General features: G+C 48.2%; 1 protein-coding gene across 1 annotated transcript in view; it reads left to right on the forward strand.

The window, feature by feature from the left end:
• Positions 1-4: 4 nt before the first annotated feature.
• The window catches only part of LOC102486332 (GON-4-like protein), a 20568-nt gene continuing 8002 nt past the window's right edge, over positions 5-12570 (forward strand). Inside the window, 8 exon segments of the mRNA XM_014589731.2 lie at positions 5-1174; positions 1622-1644; positions 1646-1825; positions 1827-2061; positions 7786-8038; positions 8617-8801; positions 9918-10115; positions 12021-12164. Coding sequence (XP_014445217.1) covers positions 5-1174; positions 1622-1644; positions 1646-1825; positions 1827-2061; positions 7786-8038; positions 8617-8801; positions 9918-10115; positions 12021-12164 — 2388 coding nt within the window.

Here is a 12570-nt window from a genome sequence, read left to right on the forward strand (position 1 = left end):
GCCCATGGCGGAGGGGGCTGGAGACGGGGGAGCCACTGACATCAGCCCGAACCAAGGCAGCTCGGAACTGGGGAGTGAAACTCGGTACCCTCTGCTGTTGCCTAAGGGGGTCGTCCTAGAACTAAAGCCTGTGGCCAACTGTGTCCCCAAGAAGGCTTCGAGACAGAAGCAGTCGTCAGTCCTGAAGCCCCTTCTTATCCGACCCAGCCCCCCGCTCCAGCCTAGCTTCAACCCTGGGGAAACACCAGCCAGGGCCGCTCAGTCAGAAGCCCCTCCGAGCAAAATGGTGGTCCGGATCCCTCACTTGATCCAGCCAGCCACTGTCTTACAGGCAGTTCCAGGTGTCCCTCCACTGGGGCCCAGTGGGGGCGATGGTGTTGAGTCTCCTGCAGCACCACCTGCTGTACACCCTGAGGCCAGGACCAGCTTCGCTCTGCCCGAGTCGCAGACCCTGCTCTCCTCTGCCCCTGTGCCCAAAGTCATGCTGCCCTCGCTTGCCCCTTCTAAGTTTCGAAAGCCATGTGGGAGACGAAGAGGCTCAAGGAGAAAAGGGCCCTGTCTGAAAGCTGCCCCCCTCATCCATTCTGCACCCGTTATCTTCACCGTTCCCGCCACCACCGTGAAGGTCGTGAGCCTTGGCAGTGGCTGTAACGTGATTCAGCCTGTCAGTGCGGCTGTGGCCCAGAGCCCCCAGACCATTCCCATCACTACCCTCTTGGTTAACCCTACTTCGTTCTCCTGTCCATTGAACCAGCCCCTTGTGGCCTCCCCTATCCCACCCTTAATTGTTTCTGGCAGCTCTGTAAATCTTCCTGTACCATCTCACCCCGAAGATAAGGCCCAAGTGAATGTGGACCTTACCTGTCCTTTGGCTGAAGGGAACATTGCCTTTCAAAGCCTGGAACCCCAAGAACAATCTCCCCTCTCTGGTACCATTGTCCCTAAAGAGGAGCAAAGCCCAGGGCCCCCAGCAGCAGATATGGAGTGCCAGGAAGGATTGTCGGAGAACAGTGTGTGTGGTTGGACAGTTGTGAAAACGGAGGACGGGAGTCAAGCTTTGGAGCCGCTGCCTCAGGGGTTTCAGGAATCTCTACATCCTTCCCCTGGGGATTTCAAGGCAATTGTCAAGACAGAACTTATGGATGCTGGGGAAGACATGCCAGGGGTGTGGGAGGCTGCACACCAGCAAGTCTGCTGAGGCCATTTTCATGAGTCTCTTACTATCGCCATCTTAGGAAGCCCTCAGGTTTCGGTTTCTCAAGAGAGCAAACAATTACACAACGCCAAAGGCCATGATTGACTCCCCTTCAAAACTGCACTCTGATACCGCACTCTGATTGGCTATAGTCAATGATGCCCACCAATTGGTGAACTCAGAATCCCTCATATTTGCATATCTGGGTACCCCATGATTGGTCCGTCTAGAATCTTTCATTTACAGAACAACCAGTCACCGCCCACCAGCACGTATATAGCCACAATCTCTGCCGCATAATAAAGAGACGATCCTGAAGAGTTGTAACACTGTGTCGTCTCTGTGCTGTTTGTCCTGTCTCTCAGTCCTTCCCTCAGGAAACCTGTTCGACTGTCCTGTAGGTTGGGACAAGGGGGATCCTCCAAGCAGGACATTTGTGATGAAATTAAACACTGTGCAACTGGACACTGCCTCCCCAGCGGAGGAGCTGAGCAGCACCAGAGAGGGGAAGAGGCAGAAGGTCTTACAGAGGGAGGAGGAGAGGGGCGGGCCAGCCAGAACCCCTTCAGTGTCTCAGGATCCTCCTGGTGATGGGGACTCAGGGAGAGATGGGAGCAAAGGCTCACCAAAGTGCTTCCTCCTCCCCGGACCCCGAGATGGTGCGCAGCAGTCCCCCAGGGAAGCCTGAAGACCCCTCTGGTGCCGATGGGCAGTCAGTGGAGACCATAGCTGGGCCAGAAGCTGGAAGAGAGGAGGGGCCAGAGGTGGAGGAGGAGGAAGAGGACTTCGACGACCTCACCCAAGATGAGGAAGATGATATGTCCTCGACGTCTGAGAAATCTGTGTTCTCCGTCCTGGAGCTCCAGGTGAGAGCTGGGGCAGCCTCGAGTATTTTGTGTGCTCAGTAATATGTCCAGTTTATTGCTATGCCCTCTGCTTGCTTGCTGTACTATCAGTAGTCCTGATATTGCTGGTGTCTGACTTCTGAGTGCATTATGGGATGTAATTTGGGGGTTGAAGCACAATTGTGGAGGGCACTGCATACGGGGGCCATCTTAAGAGTTGTCCGCCATCTTAGAAAACTTTGGGTTTCACTTTCATTTCCTCACTGAGTAAACCATTTCCCAGAAACCATGTAACCAACTGTTCTCCCCATGGGGTGGATAGGTTTCTAGGCAACAGGAGAAAGATCATGCCTCTTGTTGGCTAGACGCCCGTTTGCAATTGCAGGATACTCACTGATTGGTTGAACTAGAATCCCTCATTTGCATTTAGGGCAGCTTCCGGGGCACCAATGATTGGTCCATCTGTGATACCTTATTTGCCCATTTTGGCAACCAATCAATGCCCACCATCCTGTATATAAACTCGCCATTCTTCCTCAATAAACTTGAGACTTGATCAGCACCTCGTCTTGTCTCCACTCTGTGTGTCTGTGTGTGTGTCCCTTTTCTCTCTCCCCCAGGTTACTGTTGGACTGTCCTGTGGGTCGGGACATGTGGCGCCCAAACAGGGACCTAGGTAGGAGGAATTCAGTGAGGAGCACCGGAACAAAGAAGGCCGCAGCGGAAAACAGAAGAGGATGGCAGAGAATCGTCCTGGTAAGTAACAACGGTTACTTATAAGTAATAAGGGTGATTGTGGGACAAGAAATGAGTAAACATGACTTATTTGTTCATGGGCCTACTGAAGCCCTCAAGACATGTAGAGTTAAAATTAAGATCAAACAATTATTTACTTTCTTTGATTTCCTAAAAGAGGTGTGCCCCTGGTTTCCCCAAGAAGGTACTATTTATGAACAGAGGTGGAAGAGGGCAAGTGACGCTTTAAAAGATTACTACATCACATTCGGACCGGAAAAGTTCCCAGTAATAACCTTCTCTTATTGGAATCTAATAGATGAAATCATTAGGTTCCGGTCAATTGACCTCAAAATTGCCGCAGTCGTCGCAGAGGAGGAATAAATTATGCAAAGAGATAAAATTCAGGCAGATAGTGGAAATGCCATAGAAACTAAAAAAGACCCTGATGCCAAAAAAGAAAAAGATTTAATTTCCTTAATAGTGAGGATGAAGTAACAGATCTTAATAAACAATCTGATGTCAGGCCAAAACAACTTAAAAAAACGAGAGTCAGTAAGGAAGTTACAAACTTCATAAAGCCCCAGAAAAAATTATACCCATCTCTTACAGAACTTACAGCTCCTTTAGATGGCCAATTAACTGATTCTGAAGAAGAAACTTTAGAAACACAGGCTGCCAGATAGAATAATCCAAAATGGCTACCTGAAGAAGAAACTCTAGAAACAGGCAGCCATTTGTATATATTATTTGTATAATAATCCAAAATGGCCTCCTTTCAAAAAACGACCGCCATCTTACAATTCGGTCACATCTGCACCACCTTTGGTGATGCCGGTTATTGATCCTAGGGAAGAGGTTTTGAATAAAATTAAACAAGTTGAAGAACAAATTCAATTAGAAAAGAAACATCAAGACCTAATATCATAATTGGGAAAACAGAGTGGGTAAATCGAAAAGTGGGCTTTGCTACCAGCCCACACTTACCCCTGGCATGAAAATTAAACCAGTTCAGACACCACAACCATTGATGAACTTTGAGGAACAGGAATCTTTGAATCGGTGGCAGACAATTGGTTTACACCAATGGGTTGGCTAACATTGGCCCATGCTATGCTCTCTGGAGGAGATTACTTATTTTGGAAATCACAATATGTAGAGGCTTTCAGGAGACTGCACGCCGTAATGCCTAGGCCAACAATGGCTGGACAGCAGATATGCTACTGGGAGAAGGCAGTTATGCAAATAGCAACAATCAAATGCAATATGATCCAGGGCTATTTGCTCAAGTTCATACGGCTGGCATGAGAGCTTGGACAAAACTTCCAACTAAGGGAGATTTAAGTACCTCCCTTACCAAAATAAAACAAGGGCCTGACGAACCTTTTTTTGAGTTTGTTCATCGGTTAATTACTGTAGCAGGGAGAATATTCGACAATGCTGATGCAGGTACTGATTTTGTTAAACAATTGGCATATGAGAATGCCAATACTGCCTGTCATGCAGCAATCAGGCCATATAGAAAAAAGATTTATCAGGATATATTCGCCTAGGTTCTGATATTGGGTTGGCATACCAATAAAGATTGTCTATAGCCGCCGCTCTTAAAGGGTATACTGTCTGCCAATTCCTTAACCGCAACAATAGAGGCAATTGTTTTAATTGTGGTCACCTGGACATATGGCAAAAAATTGCAGAACAAAAAACATTAGTGGTCAGAGACAAAATCAACCTCTTGAGTTGTGCAGTAAATGCCAAAGGGGATGCCACACTACTAATGAGTGCAGATCCAAAACTGACATCCATGGCAGGCCACTTAACAATAATCAGGGAAACAGAAACAGGGGGCCGCCCCAAGCCCCTGAACCCAAACAAGCTTTTGGGGCACTAGAGTTTGTTCCAACAAACAACAACAATCCATTTCAGACCTCTCCAGAATGCCAGGAAACACAGAACAGGCCCTCTGTTCCACCACCCACACAGTACTTCTTATTTTTTCCTCTCATTAAACAGTTACATTTACAACATCCTCAATGTCAGCTCAGTTAGTTGAACTCCAGGCAGTTGGTGCAGTTTTTTCTGCTTTTCCTGACACACCTTTGAACTTGTACACTGACAGCGCTTATATCACTATGTCCGTACCACTTCTGGAAACTGCGGCACACATTAAACAAGTTTCTCAGGCCGCACACTTTTTCCTCCAACTACAATCTCCCATTAAAAAATGAGACCTTCCTTTTTATATTGGCCATTTACGTGCACATACAGATTCACCTGGCCCTCTCACTGAAGGAAATCGCTGCACTAATCTGGCTACAAGACGTTCCTTCCTAACCTCCACTCAAACTGACACAAACCTTTCAGACGCTGTTGCTGCTCATTGACTACATCACTTAAAATTCTCACACTCTTCATCTCATGTTTAAAATTACTCGGGAACAGGCCTGACAAATTGTAAAACAATGTCCAGCCTGTCTTATCCTTTCGCCTATACCACATCTAGGCATTAATCCTAGGGGCCTTATGCCTGATACATTATGACAAATAGACGTAACTCATGTCGCTGAATTTGGTACTACTAAGTATGTTCATGTTGTTGTTGATATCATTAGCGGCTTCATTTTTGCCACACCACAAACTGAAGAGGCCGGTAAACATGTTATTTCCCATGTACTTGCTGCGCTCTCTGTTATGGACAAACCTCAACAAATTAAAACAGATAATGGCCCAGGATATACAGGAAATAATTTTGCCTTTTTTTGCAAACAACTCCACATTAAACATGTTACAGGAATTCCATATAACCCCCAAAGACAAGGCATTGTCAAACATGCTCATCTCTCCTTAAAAAATCCTGGGAGACCAGCAGTTAGCATAATGGCTGTGTCGCTGAACTCCCATGTAGTCAACCGCGGTTCAAGTCCTGGACCCGGTGGCTTAAACTCTTGCCGGGTGCATGTGCGTGCGTGCCCACGATCCCAAGAGGAGAATGGAGGAGAAGGGATTGCAGCGTGGCCATCCCCCCGGGGGGTGATTTCTCACTTTCTGTCTCTTTCTGTTTGTCTTGCGAGAGCACACGCCCTATAGCAAAAACCTCTCCAAAAAAAAAAAACACGAAAAACAAAAACAAAAACAAAAGAACTCTCCACAAACTAAAAAAGGGAGAACTTTTACAAACCAAAGGCTCACCAAGAAACCTAGCACATAAACTTTTTGTCCTAAATTTTCTGACACTTGATAGACGCTCAGCTGCTGAGCGCTTCTGGCATTCAACAACTAAAACAAAATGGGCCACAGTTTTGTCTAAGCCAGTATAACTTATCCTGTCAATTCTTCACACTGTTTACCTACTTTGCCGTTTTTGGTTCAACCCATCTTCCCCTCAAACATAAGTTGCCTTTATTTCCCCTCCCTTAATCGTTCCAACGAGGTCGTTCTTGGCTTCAGTGCATTCTCCAACTGTACTGTTAAGATACACACCTATACATCTACTTTGTGCGCTCCTCATAATACAATCTTTGTTTGTGGCGCTAACTTAGTACCCTTGCCATACTTATTCCTGACATAGATATTATTAATAGACGTGGGTTAGACCTCCTCTTAGCAGAACAGGGGGGTCTTTTTCTTGCTATACAGGAACGCTGCTGCTTTTACACCAACAAATCCGACATAGTACATGACAAGCTCAACCAACGACAAGAAGATCTTCTTGAGCATAGAAAACAACTCGCTGATAACCCCTTATGGACTACATGGAACAGACTTCTCCCATTTTTACTCCCCCTTGCTTGGTCCTCTTTTAGGCCTTCTGATTGTTTGCTCTTTGGGGCCTGTCCTTTTCAATAACCTCATGGCATTCCTTAAACAACAAATTGGTTCAATAAAAATGCAGCCTGTTCAAGTCCACTACCACAACCTGGAGATGGAGTACCGCGGAGCTTAGATTATGCTCCTGCCTGAGGTGCTAAATCAGTTAGCCAAAGACCGGTAAGAGGGTCTGAGCACAATGCTGTAAAGTCCTTCCTCCTAAGACAGGAAACCCATCATCGCAATGGGATTCTCCAATGATGGTAAGAATGGACATGTGGCTCTAAAAACAACTCCAACCTTAGACAGGCACGATTCGCCCAGGTCTTTCCTCCTCTCTTTGAAAAAATAGAAAAGGGGGACATGTGGAAGGCACTGCATACGGGAGCGATCTTAAGAGCTATCCGCCATCTTAGAAACCTTTGGGTTTCACTTTCATTTCCTCACTGAGCAAACCATTTTCCAGAAACCATGTAACCAACTGTTCTTCCCCCAGGGTAGATAGGTTTCTAGGCAACTGGAGAGATAACGTGCCTCTCCTTGGCTGGATGCCTATTTGCAATTGCAGGATACTAGCTGATTGGTTGAACTAGAATCCCTCATTTGCATTTAGGGCAGCTTCCAGGGCACCAGTGATTGGTCCATCTGTGATACCTTATTTGCATTTCAGGCAACCAATCAATGCCCACCAGCTTGTATATAAACTCAACATTCTTCCTCAATAAAATTGAGACTTGATCAGCACCTCATCTTGTCTCCACTCTGTGTGTCTGTGTGTGTGTCCCTTTTCTCACTCCCTCCCCCAGGTTACTGTTTGACTGTCCTGTGGGTCGGAATACACAATAAGAGGGCAAAGGTGAAATTTTACTTGTTTTATTTTAGTTAAATTTAAACATTAAATTCAACCACCTGAGCACATTTATAACATTTTAAAAAATAACTCAGGAATATGGACTATGGGAAAGGAGCATATCTTCAGGGCAGAGGGAACCTTTTAAAACGCATGTTCTCCCCGTCTGCCCTCAGAGCAATCCCAGCTAGCCCTGGGACTTGACCCCTGTAGGAGTCAGGCTTCTGACTGAGGGCTGCGGTGGGCCCCTTGTCGTCTAATCTCAGACGCTCCTGGTACAGCTTCGAGCTGCCGGCGTTTGGCGAGCCGCTAGGAACCCATTAAACACTCTTTGTATGTGTGGGGGGTTTCAGGAAACAATGGAGAAATTGACTTGGCTGGCATCGGAAAGGCGTGTGAGTCAGGAGGGTGAGTCTGAGGAAGAGAACTCCCAGGAGAACTCCGAGCCAGAAGAGGAGGAGGAAGAAGAAGCCGAGGGAATGGAGAGTCTGCGGAAGGAGGAGGAAATGACGGATGACGCAGTTGGAGACTCTGCTGCGAAGCCCCCTTCCACCTTCGCCTCACCCACGACTGCCCCGGAAGTGGAAACCAGCAGGACCCCACCAGGTGAGTGGGGCATGTCCACACTGCAGGGCAGGGCTCACCTCGCCTCCTTGTCTGGAGGGTGGTGGGCAGAAGGTGTGGTCGTACACCAGCTGGTGGATTCCAGAGGAAACTCTAGGTATCTCCCCTTCAGCCTCCGTCCCCAAAGCAGCTGTCCAGTGTGGTGCCTTTGTGAGAAGAGATGCCCAGAAAACTGATTGTCGTCAGGTACTAGATTGTACTAGGTCCGTCGGACTGTCTGTGAATAGTCCCATTCTGTCATGTCTGAGAGCAAGGGCTCTGTTTACTCCAGAAAGCACCGTTCTTTATCACGAGTCCCTCGGCAGCCCGACACAAGGCCACCCTGACTCTTCAGACCTTTTCTCGGTATGCCGTGGCTGATTCCCTTACTGTCGTTCCAGTCAGCACTTACGTTGCAGACTCCACAGCGCTGCCTCGGCAGACACCGGCTTGCATCTCACATGGTTTCCCAGCGGCCTGCCTTCTGAGGTGCTCCATGGCATCCAGTGGGGTTTGGCTAGGACGGGACGTGGTGGAGTGGAAGTCGGGGTTGCAGGGACAGAGAAAAATCTTTTTCCAAGGAGAGAACGTCAAAGCTGCTGGGAAGAGCCGGAGCAGTCATCGAGCTCGCAGCAAGCGGGGAAGCCGGGCGCGGGCCAGCAAGGACACCTCCAAGCTGCTGTTGCTGTACGATGAGGACATTCTTGAGCGGGATCCTCTCAGGGAGCAGAAGGACTTGGCCTTTGCCCAGGCCTATCTCACCCGGGTAGGCAAATGCTGCTTCCTTTTACCTCCAGCCCCTATGAACATCGCTGCTCTTCTTCCAGGGGAGGATTTTTACAATGAAGTTTTTTTGGGGGCTGCAAAACAGGCTCGGTATGGGTCTGCCTTCGCTCTCCTGTAACTGCCGGAAGTTCTCTGAGAGAACCACGAGGTGGCAGAGTCAGTGGTGCATGTTTGTTGTTGCGCCCTGACACCCTGCCTCCATGCCCAGAGCCTGTGGGGAGGATGAGACCACGACTGACAGTGGGGACCTGTGACTTACGGGTGGGCCAGCCAAGGAGGACCTTTGGTGAGCCCTTCACTTGAGAAGACAGATGGTACAGCAGCCACACTGGGGTTCTCAGGGAAGGCCCTTGCTTGTCAGGCCTGCACCAGCCTGTTCCTGAGTGTCCTGGGTTGCTGTGTCTTCCTGCTAGTGACCAGCAGAGTTCTTTCTCCCCGCAGCAAAGTATAGCACGAGCAGCGACCGTGGTGGCTTTTTCTGAGCTCCTGATAGCTTATTAACACCCCAAGTTCATGTGTTATTTTCTTTCTTTAATTAAAAAATTATTTAATTTTATTTACCGTTACTATTTTAATTTATTATATAATATGTGGGCTCTCCAGAGAGAGACAGAGTGAGAGAGAGAGAGAAAGAAAGTGAGAGCAAGCTGCCAAGTTCAGGATTCGAACCACAGCCAGCCATATGGGAGTGCAGCGCCTTAACCATCATGCCACCTACTACTGGCCCCAAGTTTATGTATTCTTTACCCTCAAATGACACCATACTGAAATACATGTGCAAAACACTCTATTTCAGGGTTTGAAGTTAGAAAAGACAGGTTATGTCTGGGGCCTAGAGAAAAGCATTTTCTGCTCTTCTGGGCCGGTCGTGGTCCCTGGGACACGAAGGGCTTGCAGCTGCCCATGGCTAGAGGAAGAGCTCTGCCTTGCTCTTGGGTCTGTCTTCCATTAACAGCCATATTTTAAGCCCTGTTGCAGGAGGAGCCTCCAAAGGGAAATTCTCAGAGCTTTTTAGCCATCACCCCTCCTCCTCTACTCATGCTTCTTGTCAAGACCCAGGGAAAGGGCGCTGATGACAGAAAGTCTTCCTGCATAGGTACGAGAAGCCCTACAGCATATCCCGGGCAAGTATGAGGACTTCCTTCAGATCATTTATGAATTTGAGTCCAGTACCCAGAGGCAGACAGCGGTGGATCTCTACAAAAGCCTGCGACTTCTGCTCCAAGACTGGCCTCAGCTGTTGAAAGACTTTGCTGCTTTCCTGTTACCCGAACAAGCTCTGGCCTGTGGATTAGTAAGTAGATGTACAGCACCTGTGCAGCAGGCCTCTGGGTCAGGCGAGGCTGGATTAGATGGAGGCGAGTAAGGCTGTTGCAGTGTCCCAGTCTTCTAGACAGATAGCTGTCTCCTCCCGCAGGGTGGTAAGAGCACCTGTCTTTCAAAGTCACGATCCTCCCATCACCTCTTTTCTCCCACTTTCTTTACATAGGGGATGAGAAGGGTTTTTTTCCCCCATAAGGCATGTGTTCTTACTGGAGAGAGAGAGAGAGAGAGGGAAAATGAAAAATCAACCCCCAGGGGATAGCCATGCTGCAGTCCCTTCTCCATTCTCCTCTCAGGGTTTTGGGCACAGAAGTACACATGCCCAGTGCGATTCTCAGCCCACCAGGTCCAGGACTCGAACTGTATTCGGCCATGTGGGATTCTATCACCATTACCACCATGCTGCCTGCTGGCCCCAAAAGCGGACTTTTTATTCAGTTGGCAGTTGTCATACTCTGGTCCTCACTGATGTAAAACAAGTCATTACGCTAACTGCTGGTTCCCTCTCCCACTTTCTTTACATGGACGATGAGAAGTTTGTTTTTTTTTTCCCCCCATAGGGCATGAGTGCTTACTGGAGAGAGAGAGAGAGAGAGAGAGAAAGTGAACAATCAACCCCCAGGGGATGGCCATCCTGCAGTCCCTTCTCCATTCTCCTCTCAGGGTTTTGGGCACAGAAGTACACATGCCCGGTGCGATTCTCAGCCCACCAGGTCCAGGACTCGAACTGCATTCGGCCATGTGGGATTCTATCACCTTTACCACCATGCTGCCTGCTGGCCCCAAAAGAGGGCTTTTTATTCAGTTGGCAGTTGTCATACTCTGGTCCTCACTGATGTTAAACAAGCGTTCACTTAATAAACACTGGTTGAGTACCTCTCTGTGCCAGGCCAAGGTCTAGGTGCTGAGCGCACAGTAATGAAAGAGTCTCTGGGCCGGATGGTGGTGCCTCAGTGAAAGGCCCCACTGCGAGGCTGACCCACATGTGAACATGCTGGGTTCGTGTCAGAACTCCCTGAGCATGCTGGGCACGCACATGCCACGATGCAGGGCTGGCTGAGATTGGGGGAGGATCATGGCATCTCTTGGCAGTGTTTCTTTCTTGCTCATAGAAGAAGAAAAAAAAAAAGCACAAACGTCCCTGTCCTCATGAAGCTTACGGACACCTGGGGAAAGTCCGATGATAATCTATAAAATAGATACTGTAAATAGATCATATATAAAACAGTAAGCCATGTAGTATATGATGCATCATAGAAAAATAAAATGGAAAGAAACTCAAAAGTCTACGTGCCGGATGGTAAGGGGGTGGTGTGTGTTTTATACTGGGTGGCCTGAGAAGGCCACTGGGAAGGTGACATTCGAACTGTTGAAGAATTAGTCTCAATATTAGGGGTATCTCAGTAGTCCTGTCCAAACTGACCAAAACAAGAATAGAGGGCATGACCATGACTCTGAGTGTCTGTGGCAGTTAAACAGCAGTGGACGATTGAGCATGTAATGGCCGTCCTCTCTCCTGGTGTTACAAGGATCAAATGAGTGTATGTGTGAGCATGCCTTGTAACGTCTGATTCCTTTCACTGATTTCTCAATGCATGAAGCAATAAACGCTTAGAGATATGTGCACCTCTTGAATTGTTCACACATTTCTGAGCTATCTTGGGTTGGGAGCGTCCAGTGACCCAAGGCGGGTGGGTGATAGGGTTTGAATTCAGAGCTCACAGTTGCAAACCAGAGCATAGTCCTCCCCTGTGCTCCAGCTACCAGTTCTTAGTTCTTTTCCCTTAGAGCTCTCAAGTCCTCTAGCTAAAGACTTTGCTGCTTTCCTGTCAATAAATAGGTGATTCCTCTTTTGTTCTTTTTTCTTCTCTGGTAGTTTGAGGAGCAGCAGGCTTTTGAGAAGAGTCGTAAATTCCTTCGGCAGCTGGAGATTTGCTTTGCAGAGAACCCCTCACACCACCAGAAGATTATCAAGGTTTTGCAAGGCTGTGCAGACTGCCTGCCCCAGGAGATCACCGAGGTATCTTTCGTGGCCTGGACCTACGCCCCTTCCTGCCTTTTCTGACCTAGTCCTTATTCTTCTTTTCAGGGGGATGGGGAGTGGTTTTTACTATAGGGCATGTGCCCTCGCCAGAAAGAAGAGAGAGACAGAAACTGAAAAATCACCCCCTAGCGGGGATGGCCACGCCACAATCCTTTCTCCTCCATTCTCCTCTTGGGATCTTGGGCACACCCGCACATGCGCCCAGCGTGAGTTTAAACCACTGGGTCTGGGGCCATAACTGCAGTTGACTCCATGGGATTCCAGCGACATAGCCATTTTGCCAACTACTGGTCCCATCTTTTTTAAAAGAGAAATTGTTGCGGGACCAGCAGTTAGCATAATGGCTATGTCGCTGGCCTCCCATGTAGTCGACTGCGGTTCA

This window comes from Tupaia chinensis, unplaced genomic scaffold (genome assembly GCF_000334495.1).
Source record: "Tupaia chinensis unplaced genomic scaffold, TupChi_1.0 Scaffold000374_1, whole genome shotgun sequence".
Classification (NCBI taxonomy): domain Eukaryota; kingdom Metazoa; phylum Chordata; class Mammalia; order Scandentia; family Tupaiidae; genus Tupaia; species Tupaia belangeri.